This window comes from Nyctereutes procyonoides, unplaced genomic scaffold, assembly GCF_905146905.1.
Source record: "Nyctereutes procyonoides isolate TBG_1078 unplaced genomic scaffold, NYPRO_anot_genome, whole genome shotgun sequence".
Lineage (NCBI taxonomy): Eukaryota > Metazoa > Chordata > Mammalia > Carnivora > Canidae > Nyctereutes > Nyctereutes procyonoides.
In genome coordinates this window covers 35,243,989-35,261,654 of record NW_026575044.1, presented here as the reverse complement: position 1 = coordinate 35,261,654, position 17,666 = coordinate 35,243,989, and the positions used below count along the sequence as shown (strand labels likewise).

Genomic DNA, 17,666 nt, shown 5'->3' with positions numbered 1-17,666 from the left:
TTTACATTTTACATTTAAGTAATCTTAATTTTTATGTCTGATCTGAAAGTTAGGGGTTGAGCCTAATTTTTTAATATACAAATATCTTGTTACTCCATCCCATTTATTGAAAAGACTTACTCCATTTATCATGACTTAATATTTAAAATCAATTAACTGTATATGCAGAAATGCATATTCATACTTTATTCTGTTGATCTGTTTTTCCATACTTATGCCAATACTACAGTCTCTTGCTTACTGTGCTTACTAATAATTTTGAAATCTGATAGTCGAAATCCTCCAACTATGTCCCTTTTCAATAGTGTTTTTGACAATTCTGGGTCCTTTGCCTATTCATATGAATTTCAGAATCATCTTGTCATTCTTAGAAAAATGTAAATATGTGTTAGGATGGCATTGAATCTATAGATCAATTTGCAAAGAACTGACATCTTGACAGTATTGAGGCAATATGAGCTTTCTATATCTATCATCTTTAACTTCTCTCTGCAGTGTTTTAGCTTTCTCTTTAGAAGTCTTTCATGTCTTTTATTATATTTACATATAGATACTATTTTCTTGATGCTATTGAAATGGTATTTTTTAAATTATACTTTTCAGTTTGTTGCTCATATAGCAAGTCTTGTATCCTCTAACCTGCTAAATTTATTTAGTTGTTCTGGTAGTTTTGGGTGTAAATTCCTAAAGAGTCACTAAACAATCATGTTTACAAATCAAAATAGAGTACTTCTTTCTTTCATTTATTTTTTCTTGCCTTAGAACACTAGCTAACATCCCCAGTACTGTCTTGAATAGAAATGGTAAGAGTGGACATCCTTGCCTTGTTTTTGAGTGTAGGGAAAGCGTACTCAGTATTTAACCTTTAAGTATGACTTTGGGTGTAGGTTTTTCATAGAGGAAATTCTTCTCTTCCTCATTGACTAAGAACATTTATAATGGTGGGTATGGAATTTTGCCAAGGCTTACATGAATTTATCTGATTATCATATGCATTTTCTCCTTTATTCTCATAATTTGGTAACTTGCATTTGTTTTTAAATTTTAGCCAGCTTTTTAATTAAGGGATAGATCCCAGTTGGTCACAGTATAAAATTGATTATACATATTCCTGGGTTCTGTTTGCTATTCATTCATTTTGTTTAGTATTTAAAAAATATATATGTTATTTATTTATTCATGAGAGACACAGAAAGAGAGAGGCAAAGACACAGGCAGAAACACAGACAGAGGGAGAAGCAGGCTCCATGGAGGGAGCCCGATGTGTGACTCAGTCCTGGGAGCCCAGGATCACGCCCTGAGCCAAAGGCAGACGCTCAACCACTGAGCCACCCAGGTGTCCCTGTTTAGTATTTTTGTATCTGTGTTCATGAATGATACTGGTCTATAATTTTATTTTGTTATAGTGTCCTTGTTAGTTTTTGTTTGAGTTATGCCAGTGTTCTTTCTTCCTTTTTTTTTTTTTTTCTAAATCTTTGTCTAGGATAGGTCTTATTTCCTCCTTAAATGTTTGATAGAATTTACCAAGGAAGCCATCTGAGCCAGGGGTTCTCATTGTGCAGGAAACTCAAACTAGATTTTTCATTTTGTGTGTGTGTTAGTATTTGAAAGTTGTGTTTCTCAGAGGTTTTTGCATTCATCTAGGTTGTTGAGACATTGACAAAATTATTCATTGTATCTGATCATTGTCTTTTAATGTCTGTGGTAATGTTATCTTTTCTTTCATTCCTGATACTGATCATTTGTGTGTTCTCTTTCTTCCTGATCAGTCTAGATAATGGTTCATATGTTTTATTGATCTTTTCCAAAAACTAATTTATGGCTTTCTTTTTTCAAAAATTTTTGTCTATTTCCTACTTCACTGGATTTCTACTCCTATTTATTTCCTTTCTTCTACTTCCATTGAGTTTAACATTTTCTTTTTCTAGCTTCTTGAGATGAAGGTTGGGTATACATTTTTATTCTAATATAAACATTTAGTGTTATAAATTTCTGGTAGTTTGTGGGAGTGAAGCTAAAGAAGAAAAGTTCTGATTTGTTAGATATGTTGTGTTTTTATTATTGTTAAGTTAAAAAATATTTCCTAATTTCCTTTTTTGGTATCTTCTTTGAAATACAGACTGTTTAGAAGTGTGTTGTTTAATTTCAAATATTTGGTGTTTTCATTGTGGTTAAGAATACATTCTGTGATTTCAATCCTTTGAAATTTATTGAGACTTGTCCTAGTATATTATATATCTTAGGAAATATTCTCTGTGCACTTGCAAATGATAAGTGTTCTTTAGTAAGTTGAATGAAGTGTCTATAAATCTTCTATATCCTAACGATTTCTTTCTTTTTTTTTTTTTTTTTTTTTTTTTGGCTGCTTGTTTCTTTGGCTACCAAGAGACGTTTGTTTGTTTTCTTTTTTTAAAAAACTATGGTTGTACATTTGTCTGTTTCTATTTGTCAATCTTTGTTTCTTTTATTTAATGGTCCTATTATTAGTTATAAACACATTCTGTCTTTCTGATGAATTTACCTCTTGTGTCATTGTGAAATTTTTTTCCTTTCTGGTAATATTCCTTGCCTTAAGGTCTTACATTGTTTAATATTATTATAGCCACACCAAATACTATTATCCTTCATATTTGCATTTACCTTTTATCTTTTTCTGTCCTTTTACTTCCAGCCCATCTGTGTCTTTATTTAAAATTGGTTTCTATGAATAGCATTTAATTGAGTTCAATTTGTGTCCAGTCTGAAAATGTATTTGGAGTGTTTAGTCCATTTACATTTAATGTAATTTCACTGTGATTGAATTTGGGTCTATCATCTTGTCATTTATTTTGTTTGTCCCCTTTGTCATTTTGTTTCTCCTTTCCAGTCATCTTTGGAATTAATTATGTAGTATTTAGTGTGATGTTCTATATCCTCTGTTAGCTTTTAACTATCCTCCTCTTTTATTTATTTTTTTAATGGTTACTGTATGTATCCATTAAAAGGCATAGTAGATATCCTTAACTGACTGTACCTAACCTTGAATTAATACCACTTCACATAAGATGTGAAACCTTTTAACTGTGTAATTCCATTACACAATTCCTTCCCATCCTTTGTACCATTGTTATCACCTTTTTTACTTCTACGTATGTTTTATTTTTTATTTTTTTTACATATGTTTTAAACTCTAGCATATTGTCGTTACTTGGTCATGATCTTTTAAAGAGTTTATGAAAATAAAAATAGTTATTTTATTTCTACCATTTGTAATATTTTATTTTTCCTATAAATTCATATTTCTTTGTAATATCATTGTCCACTAGTCCTATGCAACTTACCAACTCTAGAATTACCATAGTTTTAAGTAAAGCTACTATTAATACTTAAATATAGTGGTAAATTTACCTTTAGTTGTTGTGAGGCACAACAACCTTTATTGATACTGTTGTAGCTTTTCTTAACATAAAGTCCTCCAAGGATAAAATCAAAGCTGATTGTGAAAGAAAAAAAAAGTTAACGGACAGTCCTTTGAAGTTTTCATAAAATAATAGATTTGAGTTTGAATTTTCAGAGACTTTGTAAGTGTCTTAATTAAAGATTCAAGAAAATAACTGCAGTGTTAAAAGGAAAGTTATTACATTTCAGAGTTGATTATTTGGTAACGTATTGTTCTTGTCTGTTGTATTATTTGGTGAGCTGAAGCATTTTCTATTTGCAAGGAGTGACAAAAAATAGCCTTTTGAGCAAATTCATCTGGTGGCAGCTTGGTGGGGATGAGTGTGTGAGATATGTTATTAGGAGGCTAGGTAATACTTAAGAACAGGCCATCAAAGGACTTTACATTTTCTCCCAGATTTATTTGGCTTAAAGCGAAGAATAACAGCAGAGTCTTGATTATAAAGCCATACTATGGCTCATTTTCATTGTTAATTCACGTAAGCGATATTATCGGGTGACATAGACACATGATCATCTGTGACATTGAATGGATACCAGGTAAGTGACAAACGCTGTATAAAATACAGCTCCAAAGTCCTTCCCCTCTAGCAAGTGAGAAAGTTAAAGTGGTAGTTGCATTATGCTGAATGCATGTGACAGAAGAATGAAATTCAGAGTACTACTGAAGTACACAGTACTGGCACCTGATCCAGACCTGGGCTAAGTTTGAGTTTCTAGTGCTGGGGAAACAGGTATCTGAACTGAATTTTAAAGAACTTAGTAAGGTGATGTTACTTAGTAAGGTGATGTGATATAAGGATAGGACAGAGAGATTGGAAATGAGTTCAGAAGGAGAGGTTTACCTGTCTTGGAGCAAAGAAGAAAAATATACTCTATGGCATGCTTCGTAGTTTGGGACAGAAAGAAGGAAATGAAGATGAGACTGGGTAGAGGTTTTGGTATGCTCATGATTGTGTATGTCATGCTCGGATACTTGGACTGGGTCCTATAGATTTTTAGCTACTAGAGCATTTTGTGCAGGAAAACAAGTGTTATCTGATTTTTTATAATTTCAGAAAGATCATTCCCATTCCAGTGTGAGCAGTATTAATACTGGAACTAGGGAAGTTGCTTAAGAAGGTTGTTGAAGTAATGTAGGCAAGAGATAATGGCAGTGAAAATACAGAAAGAAACAGATGGGGGCAGCCCAGGTGGCTCAGTGGTCTGAGCCTGTGTCTCTGCTTCTCTCTCTCTGTGTGTGTCTCTCATGAATAAATAAAATCTTAAAAAAAAAACACAGCAAATGATTTGGAAACTGTTAAGAGGTAGAACTGATAAGTTACAGATGTAGAGGAAGAAAGAGTTGAGGATGACACCCAATTTTCTGGCTTGGGCATTGGTGGTAAATGGTATTACCATTCCTTTATTTTTTTTTAAAGATTTTATTTATTCATGAGAGACAGAGAGAGAGAGAGAGAGAGAGAGGCGGAGGCGGAGGGAGAAGCAGGCTCCATGAAAGGAGCCCGACGTGGGACTCGATCCTGGGTCTCCAGGATCACACCCTGGGCTGAAGGCGGCACTAAACCGCTGAGCCACCAGGGCTGCCTACCATTCCTTTAAATAAGAAAAAAGAGGAGAAAAGAATAACTGTTTGAAACATGAGAAATTTAGGATATATCCAGTTGGGGACTTCATTAGAAAATTAAACAATGTGGTCTGAATTTTAAGAAAGCATTCCTTTGGAGATAAAGAAGGGGGATTGTCATTAGCACATAAGAACCGGGCTTCTCTTTGTATCTCTCCTAATTACACAACTAGAATTAGAACTAAATGCCGATGATTACATGTCATATCAGTCTGTTTAAACATACTATTTCTACAAAATACTGTTGAATAATAGATATGTAGAAGTAACACAATTCTAGGGCGGAATATAACATGTAGGGTTGTCAATATTCAGAAATGACTTAAAAGGGATAAAATGAAGGTGATAAAAGTGGGAGCTCTGTTGCTTCAAAAGTTCTTCTCGTTGACCAGTAGAGGGCACTCAGTCCTGAAGCTCAGTATTTTTTGCTCTGTGCTGCCCTAAAGGCCTGGAAGCTCACGTCTTTCTAATATAGATTTTTAGTGCTCTTGTTACATAAGGCCATGCTGCCAGGATACTTTTATTTATCCTTGCTTTCAGGACTTCAAAGATATTTGATTTTTTTCTTCTGGAACCAGTCTTCATTGTACCCCCTGTTCCCATGTCTATTCCTTGTTTCTTCCCTGAAGTGTAAGACCTGAGTGATCACATTAAGAGCTGCCATGATACATGGGGTTAGGATAAAATCAGGTGCAGGACCTGAGAAATGTGATGAATCTTTGCCTCTATTAAAATGTCCAATTTTTGTTTCTGGTTAATTATTAGGATTCAGGGACATCTTTGTGTTTTGTTAGTCTTCTGATCCAGGGAATAGAATGGAAGAAGTTGACATTAGCTTCTAGAAACAGTATTGATAAGCCTGGTTGGGTCTGTAAAGCATCAAGCTCCTTCAGTATTTGATTGGAGGAGCCTATGAAAAACTTCCTGGGATATATTTTTTTGTCCACCTACCACATGTCTGAAATGCCCATTAGTCTTTTTTTATCATTAGGCATTCAGAGCTCCACTAAAACTCAAAGATTTCACTGGAAGGAACAAAGTAAATGTGGTAGGAGAAATTATTTAAGTTAGCTAGGAATTAAATATGGGCAGGAAGTTTATTATAATTAGTTTTAACTAGGGAATGTTAGGAAAGATCTGGAACTAGAATCATACTGTTTACTGTTTATAAACCTTCAAACCTTCCAACTGACTAATGAATTAGTTTATTATAAGAAGTGCTGGCATTTAAGAATGTATACTATATGCCAGGCATTGTCCTCATTTAAATCTCAAGACAACCCTATGAGATAATTACTATTAGTGTCCCTATTTTCCAGATTAGGAAACTGAGTTACAGAGAACTTAAGTAATTTGTCTGAGGTTGCTTATGGAGGAGACAGCCAGTACTCACTGCTGTTCAATCTTCTTATCATATGCTGCCTAACACAGTTCCTTGCCCATAATAGATGCCCAGTAACCCAGGTAACTTTTAAACTGTATCAGTGTGTGAACCAGCATGAAGCTGTGTTGCGGTGGATGGCAGCTTTTAGAAGAAGCCCATACAAAGTTACTGCAAACTTCAGCAGGATTCATGAAGCCTCCGGGCTCATAAGGATGTTGTTTTTGCTTTTCAGTTACTATGGCAATAATAGAATTTAAGGAAATGTGGGGAAAAAACATAGATAAACTTTTTATTTTTTTTTAAAGATTTTTATTTATTTATTCATGAGAGACACACACAGAGAGAGAGGCAGAGACACAGGCAGAGGGAGAAGCAGGCTCCATGCAGGGAGCCCAACACAGGACTTGATCCCGGGACTCCAGGATCAGGCCCTGGGCTGAAGGCGGCGCTAAACCGCTGAGCCACCCGGGCTGCCCTTAGATAAACTTTTTAAAGGTTTTATTTCACAGCACCCATTCCATTGACTTAAGGGAATAAAAATTCAGATAACTGGTTATTTTTAATTAGTGTTATTCTTAAAATGGAGTTATTTCTCTGAAATTGGTAACTTAATAGTATTCATTTTTTTCTTATTAGAGAAGAGTTCCTCAAAATAAAAGTAAGAAACTTTGTTCAGTGATATAACTGAACAGAGTAGTGAAGCCTAACTTAATTGACCTAGCAGTAGTAGAGTATGTGAGCATTTAGGTCTGATTGTGATTTCAAGAACATCTGTTTTGCACTTGGTAACTGAATTGTTTCTTTCATCTTCTTTGACCTTTCTCTGCCGTTTTACCTCTTTTCATCCAGGTGAAGAATCCAAGTTAAGGAATATCTTCATGTAGAAAGATGATTGGGGGAAATAACCCTATTTCAGAATGAAATAGTATGTTGTCACAGGGTCTTCCCCACCCCCCACCCCCCACCCCCCGCATACAAATCTGGTCTCTTAACCACATTAGTGTTCTTTGGCATTGATAGTGTCATGTAACCAGAAATCAATCCTGGACAACTTTGGGAAAGGGACTTGGTGAGGTGGGAGAAAATTAAAGGTGATGGTGAAAAGGCAGGTTTGAGTTTTTATGGCTTTAAGTTATATGTGCATGATCCATCCACTCTCTTGACCATGGATAATTGAGCAGTAGCTGATTCTGGCCAGGTCATTGTGAAACTGACAAGTCAGACGGTTGGCATCCCCAAACCATAAGCATAGGGATAAAAATGCTATATATTTATATCCATGTTCAAGAAAGATTGACTTTCTTAAGTGTGTCGCTATTTGGGAGAAGAGGATGCTATCACCTTTGTAAAGTTGTGAATTATGAAAGACATTTCTGTTGGGTTACTGAATATCCCTTGGGGTTTGTTTCATTTATAACATTGCCTCAGGCCCTCTGCTACATCCTGTTGGAATGACCTTCTTTTCAACCCCGTGCTGGCAGCTGTAATATGGCTCTTTCTCCTGAATCCTTTTGGCTTGTCACATGACAAACATGAACTGTGACCCCTTTGTTCTTTACCCAGATGATTCGGTTTCTTTAATTTTTTTTCGGTTTAACATTTTTGCCTTATTTCCTTTTCTCTTTTTCCCTCTTTGCTCCCTTTTTTATTTCCTACCTAGACAAAGGTTTTTGGAAGTACCTTGTTTTGTTTTGTTTTTTTAATTAAAATGTAACACTGATGCAGAAAAGCACACAAATCAAGGCTCACTGAATTTTCATAGCACAAGCACACTCATGTAGACAATACTCCAGGCAAGACAGAGAACGTCACCAGAACCCCACATAACACTCTTCTCTACTTCTGGTCACTACTCCTCCTGCAAGGGGAACCCTTGTCCTGATTTCTGTAGCTCTGAACTTTATAGAAATGGAATCAAACTGTATGTGTTTTTACATCTGGATCCTTTCATTTAGCATTTTTGTGATCTTCATCCATGTTATCAATTTGTTACTGCTGCATAGTATTCCACTTGTATGAATACTCCACAACTTATCTATTCTAAATGGGCATTTGGATTGTTTCTCGTTTTGGACTACTATGAATAATCTTGCTAAACATTCTCATACATGTCTTTTCAGTGAACATATGATATAGTTCTGGGTATTTGCATAGAAGTGGAATTGCCAAAGCATACTGTGTCCAGCTAGCCATTTAATTTCAAAAGTCATATAAAACACCAAATGACTGATTTTAGGCAAACTCTTGGTACAAAACATTCAGCTTTAGTGTATTGTATCTATTTTTTGGCTAAGAAATGTGCCTCTATTTAAATGTACTATAGTTTGGGCAGCCCTGGTGGTGGCAGCGGTTTAGCGCCACCTGCAGCCCAGGGCATGATCCTGGAGACCCTGGATCAAGTCCCACATAGGGCTCTCTGCATGGTGCCTGCTTCTCCCTCTGCCTGTGTCTCTGCCTCTCTCTGTGTCTCTATGAATAAATAAATAAAAACCTTTAAAAAAAATAAATGTACTATAGTTTAAAAATAAATGTACTATAGTTTTACACAGATAACTCCTATATACAAAAAAATTGCTACTCACTGCCCATAATGTGTTTTATTAACACTCTTCCCAATGTTTCTTTTTTTATCCAGTTTTCACAAAGCTGAATTGGCCAGTCCATTCTGCAAAAATCTCATGAAAAAACTGTGCTGGTGATAATTTACAGTAGTTAAGATTACATCTATGTGGTAACATTAACAGGGAAGAGGAATGTGCTAGTGCTTATCTGCCATGCTTAGTCGAACTTACAAAGGCTGACACTTGTATTTGTACAAACTGCATTCGTTATTAAGAACCTTGCAAAAGTGGTAAAAGACTGGCTCTATACCATAGATGGGCTCCAGGACAAGTAGCCAGGCAACTGTGCAGCCAGAGAGTAATGTTTTTGTCCCTTTTTGTTTGTTTGTTTTTTTAAGATTTTTTTTATTTGACAGAGAGAGCACAAGCAGGGAGAGGTAGAAGCAGACTCCCCACTGAGCAGAGAGCCTAATGCAGAGTTCCATCTCAGGACCCTGAGATCATGACCTGAGCCAAAGGCAGCCACTTAACTGACTGAGCCACCTAGGTATCCCTCTTTTTGTCCTTTCTAAAAATATGGATTTTCCAAAATTTGTTCCATGGACCCTTTTGAAGTTTACCTAATGAGTATAGAAATGTGATTGTGATATCATATTCCCTCCAAATTGCAAAGCATCTTTCAGGGAAATTTTATTTGACCATCAGATAACATGCCCCTCAGTCATTCTGTGAACATGCATGGAATTAAGTTGACTTGTTTGGACCATGGTGTTATTGGAGACTGTAGAAAGGATTTCTTTCTCCTTCAGCAAAACAAAGCAAAACAAAACAGAAATGTAGAGGGAATAATTAAAATTTGATGGTTATATAAATATAGTTATGGAACCACAAGATTTGCTTCCCACGTTAGGTAAATATCTTTTCTTATATGCGTCTTTTGGAGGGTGAAAAGAGGGCTACCAACCCTATCATGTTTTTTTTTTAATTTTTATTTCTTTATGATAGTCACAGAGAGAGAGAGAGAGAGAGAGAGGCAGAGACACAGGCAGAGGGAGAAGCAGGCTCCATGCACTGGGAGCCCGACGTGGGATTCGATCCCGGGTCTCCAGGATCGCGCCCTGGGCCAAAGGCAGGCGCCAAACCGCTGCGCCACCCAGGGATCCCCCATCATGTTTTTGCAAACAAAATGTTTTTTAAAAAGGAGAGAATAAAGTATTTCACTTTTACAAAATTATCCTTTGTCTGAAAATTCTGTACTTTTCAATCCTTCCGATATTTTTTAATACTATGTGTAGGGATGTCTGGGTGGCTGGTTGAGCATCTGCCTTTGGCTCAGGGCATGATCCCAGGGCCTGGGGATCAAGTCCCGCGTTGGGCTCCCTGCGAGCAGCCTGCTTCTCCCTCTGCTTATGTCTCTGCCTCTCTCTTGTGTCTCTCATGAATAAATAAATAGAATCTTAAAAAATGCTATGTGTATTTTTAGAAAACTGTCTTAGTATAGGTATACTGGGTTTCATTCATTTTTGAATGACATATAGATCCACATTGGTTGATAGTCTGTCTTCTAAAAGCTTATCAAGTGGGTATGTAGTAGTGGTAGTAGGTTATACATATTACTATAGTACAATGTAAGGTAATTGCTACAGTGAGAATTCCTTTTGGGGGGTAAGGTAAGTAGACCCATTTGAAATGGGTTCTTTAAAAATGAGTAGATTGGTCTTAAATAGCCTTTTGCTTATCTTTACCTGTTGGCCAGTGTTAAGATGTTTTGTAAAGGAGTGGGAAGTGAGCCTGTAGAGAAGCCATGTGATGAGTTTGTACCTCATGCGGTAGATAATATAGCACAGTAACTAAGTGTGCTCACTTCAGATCAAATTCGAAATTGAGTCCCAGTTTAGTTTTGCTGTGTGACTTTGAACAGGCTTCTTAACCTAAGCTCAGTTTTCTCATTTGATAAATGGAGACAGCACCTGTGTAACTTGCTGCAATGTTAAATGAAAGAAAAGCAATCGTGTGTGGGAGGTGATTCACATAGGTGTCAATATAATGGGTGCTCAAGGTAGCTACTCTGGATAGCAACGAGCCATCAAAGATTTTTGAACCACATAATGGTGGGATATGAACCATGTAAGACTTTTTCTTTTATTTTTATAATTGATATACAAAAGGCTGCACACATTTAAAGTATACAGTCTGATAGGTTTTTACATACACCTATGAAATCATCACCACAATTGAAATGACCACATCCATCACTCCCAAAGGTCCCAAAACTTTTGTCTAAGACCTGTAAAGAAGAAAGTCTGGCCTTCAAAATCCACAGCAAAGAATGTTGTGAAGTAGAGTCTGGGAGTGGAGAAATCAGTTAAGAGGCTGTGGCCATGGTCCAGGTGAGAGAGAGGGAGAATGAATGAGGTCATGAACTAGGTGTGGCAGCAGTTGGCCTCCCCCAGGAGATGGGGCTGCTTGGGGACAGGATTGAGCCTGCTGCATCTTGTATTCTTTCTAGCACCTTACTCAGTAGCCAGAGGCTAGTGAGCTCTTCCATTCTGAAGACCATTTTTCCCTTTATGAAAGATTGCTTACTTTAAACTTTTTTCTCCGTTTATTCTGTTTAGGGCTTAAAAGACAATCTTCTTGCTTCTGGAACGTCCAGCCTGACAGCCACCAAACAGTTGCTTCGTCCAAGAATCACAAGAATTTGTCTCAGGGACTTGATATTCTGTATGGAACAGGAAAGAGAGATGAGGTATTCTCGAGCTCTATACCTTGCCCTTCTGAAGTGACCGCTGCACTCTCCATCCAGATCCTTGCTGTTTACTGCCAAAGAAGACATAAAGAGCATTGTTGCACTCTCCTGAAATTTCAGTTTCTGGAAAATAATCACTAATAGGGAACACCATTGTTTACAGTTATAAACTTTTATTAAATCTTACTTATACATCCCATGGGGTTCTTAATGATTAGAATTCAACTTTGTCTTCTGGAAATTGGTTAATGAAATACAGTTTATACAGGCATAGGTTTCTGTCTACCTGTGCATTTAATTACAGCAAGTTAAGGCCCTGTTTGATACCACCTGTTTCATTTGCCAAACTGTTAACGGGTGAGGTGACTTTCCCTAATACAGCCTGCATTAAGATGCAGGGAAAGAAAGGAAGAATCACTGCTTACCAAGCAAACTGTATTTCATCCTCTGCTGAACCTGTCTTAGGTTTTCTGGGCTGGGATCAGAAGTCGCCTAGCTAATTGTGACAGTCACCTTCTGTAGTTGCAGGTGACAAGCCACAGAGTACAGTCTCTGGTGACTGGTCAGCTGCGTCCCAATGTTGTCAAAACTGAGACAGATGGGGATAGTGTGTGCCATATGCTGCTTCTGATAACCAAGTGAGGGGACATCTTTGTCAGGGAAACTGTAAAACGGGAGCTGCTGATATACCTCACTGAAAACTGGAAAAGGTGGGAAGTATTGGAAGGAATGAAGGGACATTGCATCACCCTGAGGAGGGGAGAGTGAAAATGGAATCCCAGAACTTGAAGTGTGCTGTGCATGCTCGCTCCATTCCAGTGGTGGGAATGGAATGCCAATGCAGCTGGTACGCATTTTGTTGACAGGACAAAAAACACAGTCCAACCAAAAAGGAAAATGTATCAAACATTTTCAAATTTGCAGTATTTCAAAAGAAAGAAGTTATTTTTTTCTTTTGTGTATTGTTTTAAACCTCAAGAAGGATAGTTTTGTAAAATCTTTTTCGTTACTGCAAGTTTTAAGCATCTTGTTGCATTTCAAAAATCCTAATTGATGATTAGAAATTTTTAACAATAGGACTCCATTTTGGATTCAGTACTCAAAAGGTAATGTCAGCATCTCATTGTTGGAGATCTTTTCTCTAAATGTATTTTGAGAAGCATGTCATATATATATGTGAAATATATATATATTCATCTGAGGAGGAACCTGATGTTTTGTAAAGCAAATGTTTGTTTGTTTGTTTGTTTTAATTCTACCTTTGTGGCACATAGCTGGTGAAAAGTAGTAGCTGTATTTAGAATCACATACAGAAAGAACCAGTAAATCCTCCGTAAGGTTGTAAAAAAAAACAACAACAAGAAAGCTGTGCTTTTTAAGAAAAGAATTCAGGGGAAAAAAAAAACACACCTCCAGTATGTTACTCCTCATCCTATTCTTCCCATCAGGACTGTACGGCCATATTCTCTATAGTAATAAATGTTAAATTGGCCACATTTTTTGTTTCAGCAGTTATTATGTAAAATGCTATAAATTATGTATATGTTAAAAAGAATACTTTCAGAAGAGATCTATACCTAAAGTTGTTTTTGTATATTTAAATGCTTAGCTTTATTTTTTTGTAAAGTGCAGCATATTCCCATATTTGTGTATAATCTTATTGATCAGATGTTTAAAATTATTTCAAATACTTCATTAAAATAATTATTTTATTATAAGAATAACTTTGGTCAGTCCCTGACTTTGAAAACCAGTATCTTTAGTAGTAGGGCCCCCACAGCTGGGGTTGGGCAGCAGATCTTTCTTGGCTCTGATTGTTACTTACTTACATTGGAGTATCAGCATTTGGATTCCAGAACCTAACTTCAAATCCAAGTTACTGTATCACTTTCTTTGGAATAGTTGTGAATTTGCATGCTATTTGACTCACAAAGAAAGCTAAGTATATTTATTACAAAAGCTTTTCTTGGCCCACCAGGATTTTCTTACTAAAGTATTCTTTTTCAAGATTTATTTTTAATATATATTTTTAAGCTTTGTGTCATGAAATATATCTTACACACAAAAGAACAAATACAGTGTATCCAAACTATTCTTCCGCTCAGTTTGCAAAATGGTGGCCTTGGGGTAGATTTGATCTATAAATGCATTCTCTGTGACTCATACAGTGTTGCCCATGTTTTAATTTACAAAAATCTATATTTCCACTTCTTTTGAAAAATCAGAAGATCTGGAATCATAAAGTATATGGTAATCCATTGGGGCTGTCCAGTGCCTATTCACTTTAGATATAAGGGCATAAGTTTACCTTCCCACGTCTGAACGCTTTAAGTATTGCCTTTCACTATTTATCTTGGGTGATGAACAGTAAGAGTAAAGTACTGGAAAGTCTCTTACCTTTTTTTTTTCTTAGCAACTTTATTGAAATATATTTTATTTTTAAAAATATTTATTCATGAGATACACACACACACAGAGAGAGAGAGAGAGAGAAAGGCAGAGACACAGGCAGAGGGAGAAGCAGGCCCCATGCAAGGAACCTGACGTGGGACTCAATCCTGGATCTCCAGAATCACGCCCTGGGCTGAAGGCGGTGCTAAACCACTGAGCCACCCAGGCTGCCCTATTGAAGGGCATATATATTTTTATATATTTTATATATATATTTTTTATATATAAAATATATATTTATATATTTTATATATAAAATTCACCCATATTTCATCCATTTACTTTTAATGTGACTGAACTTTTAAATTATTCCTTCTTGAGTATCTTTAAGATTCTTCTAAAAAAAAGAGCAACATTTAACATTCTTTTCAGGCCTACATTTCTTATAACCTGCATTTGAGCTAAAGTTTGTTTCGTTAGAATTTTGGCAAAACTTTATTTAGAATTAAGGCCATTTATACTAATTATGTCTTGGTTGCAGTAAAGAACACAAGTCATGTTAGTGCATATTTAGAAAAATTTGGAACCAAGATCTCAGGCTGATTAAGTTGGACTTTATGTCCATCCCTAGTTGTATAATGAAGCAGCTTGTGTTTTTAAAAGCCTAACCTCAACAGGACTCAGTGATTCTGCATGAAATAAAAGTATAATATGTCATATGTTTATACATGACCTAGTAGCTAGTTTTTTTATTTTACTGTTAGCACTGTTATCTTTTCAGGCACTTTGATATTCCTCCCTGAACAGAAATGACTTTTTTTTTCATGTAGGTATGATTTACATCAGTATCTTTTTCTCTGACTTTTTAACTACTTTTGCGTATTTTCACATGCATTTCAGTTGTAGTGCATTTGCGTTTTTATTGAAGTTGCTTCACAAGTTGAAAATTGGTCCTCAGGAGAATTTCGTTTGCCATATTTTTCTTTTGGGAAACATTGAGAGCCTGTCATGCAGGCAAGCAGCCTACAGTTCACCACCATGTACTTGAACACTGACAGGAAGGTGAACAGTAAGAGGTTCAGACTTTATGGAGACCTAGCACATTGAATATTTCTGGAAGAAAATACTCCCTAGGAACTCATTGTAAGACTTCTAACAATGAGAACAATTTTAATAGCAATTCTTCTCCTTTAAAGGAATAATGCCAGATTGACACCTAAGTTTTCTTACTGTACGTGGTATTAAGGCAACATTGCCTGGTGCCAGTCTCAGGCTTGCCTCTTACCAGTTGTCTGACCTTGGGCCAATTATTTAACTTCTCTGCGCCTTTGTTTCCTCATCTGGAAAATAAAAGACTATAAGGAAAATGAAAACAATATTTTTGGTGCTTTTCTTCTTTTTTTAAAAAAAAATGATTTATTCTAGAGAGACAAGGAGAGCCAGCACGAGCGGGAGTAGGAGCAGAAGGAAAGAATTGCCAAGCAGACTCCCACTGAGCACAGAGTTCTACTTGGGGTTCAATCCCAGGACCTCAAGATCATGATGAGAGCCAACCACCCAACTGACCAAGCCACCCAGGCACCTCACTTCCTTTTTTTTCCTACACTATGCTATTTTTTTCCCATGCTAAATCTGTAGATGTTTTAGGTTGTACTATTGATCCAGCTTTGTGTCCTTTCCTACATAACACTGGAAATGCTGGGAGAAAATGAGAAGAAAACACAACTAGGAGAATAAAACATTGCTTTTGAAGTCTGTCCTTCAAAACAATATTGAGGCCATGTTTCTCATTTCCTCATAACAGCATTTGGATTTGTTTAAAACTATTTTAATTTGTTATCCTTAAGGGTGAAATGAAGTACCCTTTTAATCTCATCATTGCTTGCACTGGCCTTCTACATGATGAGGTAACATGGAAGAAGAACTGCCATAATTCTATGTAAGCTACTCATTAGCACATTGAAAGCTAGTATAGAAATGCTACCCATAAGATTTAGGCTATTAGACTGATAACTCCTGTTTGTAATTTTAGTGATGGCTTTGTCTGAAGATGAGGGGAAGGTTGGCTTCCTCATGAAATCTTCTTAGGCCTCCACTTCCCTGAATAGAAGTATGAAGTTATTATACAGAGTGGTCTTCAAAGAACCTTTAAACCAGCAGGTGGCAATATGAATATCTCACTGGGTACTTCTCAGCAATGTTAATTCCTATAGAAGTAGACAGTGGTCACCTCTAACACAGAGGAGAGAAAGACAACTGAGTAAGTGGTAAATTGTGTCATTTCTGTGCCTTTTGCCAGTATCAAAAAGTGGGTGATAGACCCCAATCAAAGAACAATTCAAGTATCACTATTGAGCTGTAGTGAGCTATAAACATTTCTTAGGGCTGACATAATAAATTTCCACAAACTGAGTGGCTTCAAGCAACAGAAACATATTTTTTTACAGTTCTGGAGTCCAGAAGTCTAAAGTCGAGGTGTTGGAAGGGCCAGGTTCCCTCCATGGGCTCTAGGAGAGAACTTTCCTTGCCTTTACAGCTACTTGTAGCTTTTTTTTTTTTTTTTTTTAATTTATGATAGTCACACAGAGAGAGAGAGAGAGAGAGGCAGAGACACAGGCAGAGGGAGAAGCAGGCTCCATGCACTGGGAGCCCGACATGGGATTCGATCCCGGTCTCCAGGATCGTGCCATGGGCTAAAGGCAGGCGCCAAACCGCTGCGCCACCCAGGGTTCCCTACTTGTGGCTTTGATGTTCCTTGACTGCGGCAGAAAGCCAGTGTCTGCTTCCATCCTCACATGGCCTCTGTATCTTCTGTGTATACACAGACACCTAGTGTCTAGTCAGGATGCCTGGGTGGCTCAGCGGTTGAGCGTCTGCCTTCAGCTCAGGGTATGATCCTGGAGACCCGGGATCAAGTCCCATATCGAGCTCCCTACATGGAGCCTGCTTCTCCCTCTGCCTGTGTCTCTGCCTCTCTCTCTCTATGTGTGTCTCTCATGAATAAATAAATAAAATCTTAAAAAAAAAAAAACACCTAGTCATTGGATTTAGGGCCTACTCCAGTATGATCTCATCTTGGCTATTAACCAGCATCTGCAAAGATCCCATTTCCAAATAGGGTCCATTGTAAGTTCCAAGTGGACATGAAGGGCGGGGGCAGTGAGGCAGTGAGAATGACACTATTCAGCCCGCTGTGGGAGGATCCTAAATGTGATTAAATATTTCTGATACTTCTATTTTCTGCCTTTGACTTCCCTAATAGTGAAAAACTTAATGGTTGTTAAAATGGAAGAGGTTGGTTTATGATCTCTTTACAGTGGAGACTTAGAATTTTGAGTTCTGTCAAGATGCCTATCCTCCCTGCTTCTCTTCCCCTGCAGGCAAGGCTTTTGGTGGCTTTGTTCTGAGAAACGGGTCTTTGAGGTGGTTAAGACTGTGCTGTCCTAGTGTTTATAGTAGTGTATTCAAGTGAATCTGCCTTCTATATTATTGGGGAAGGAAAGGAAGGAGCAAAGT

The 17,666-nt window shown here is 37.0% G+C and overlaps 1 protein-coding gene across 2 annotated transcripts in view; it reads left to right on the top strand.

Moving 5' to 3' along the window:
- TAF4B (TATA-box binding protein associated factor 4b) overlaps nt 1-13,381 on the top strand; it is a 125,085-nt gene extending 111,704 nt beyond the window's left edge. For both annotated transcript variants that reach the window (XM_055324443.1, XM_055324442.1), the window contains one exon: nt 11,629-13,381. In XM_055324443.1, coding sequence (XP_055180418.1) covers nt 11,629-11,796 — 168 coding nt within the window. In that variant the 3' untranslated portion in view covers nt 11,797-13,381. The remainder of the gene's footprint in view (nt 1-11,628) is intronic.
- The last annotated feature ends 4,285 nt before the right edge of the window (nt 13,382-17,666 follow it).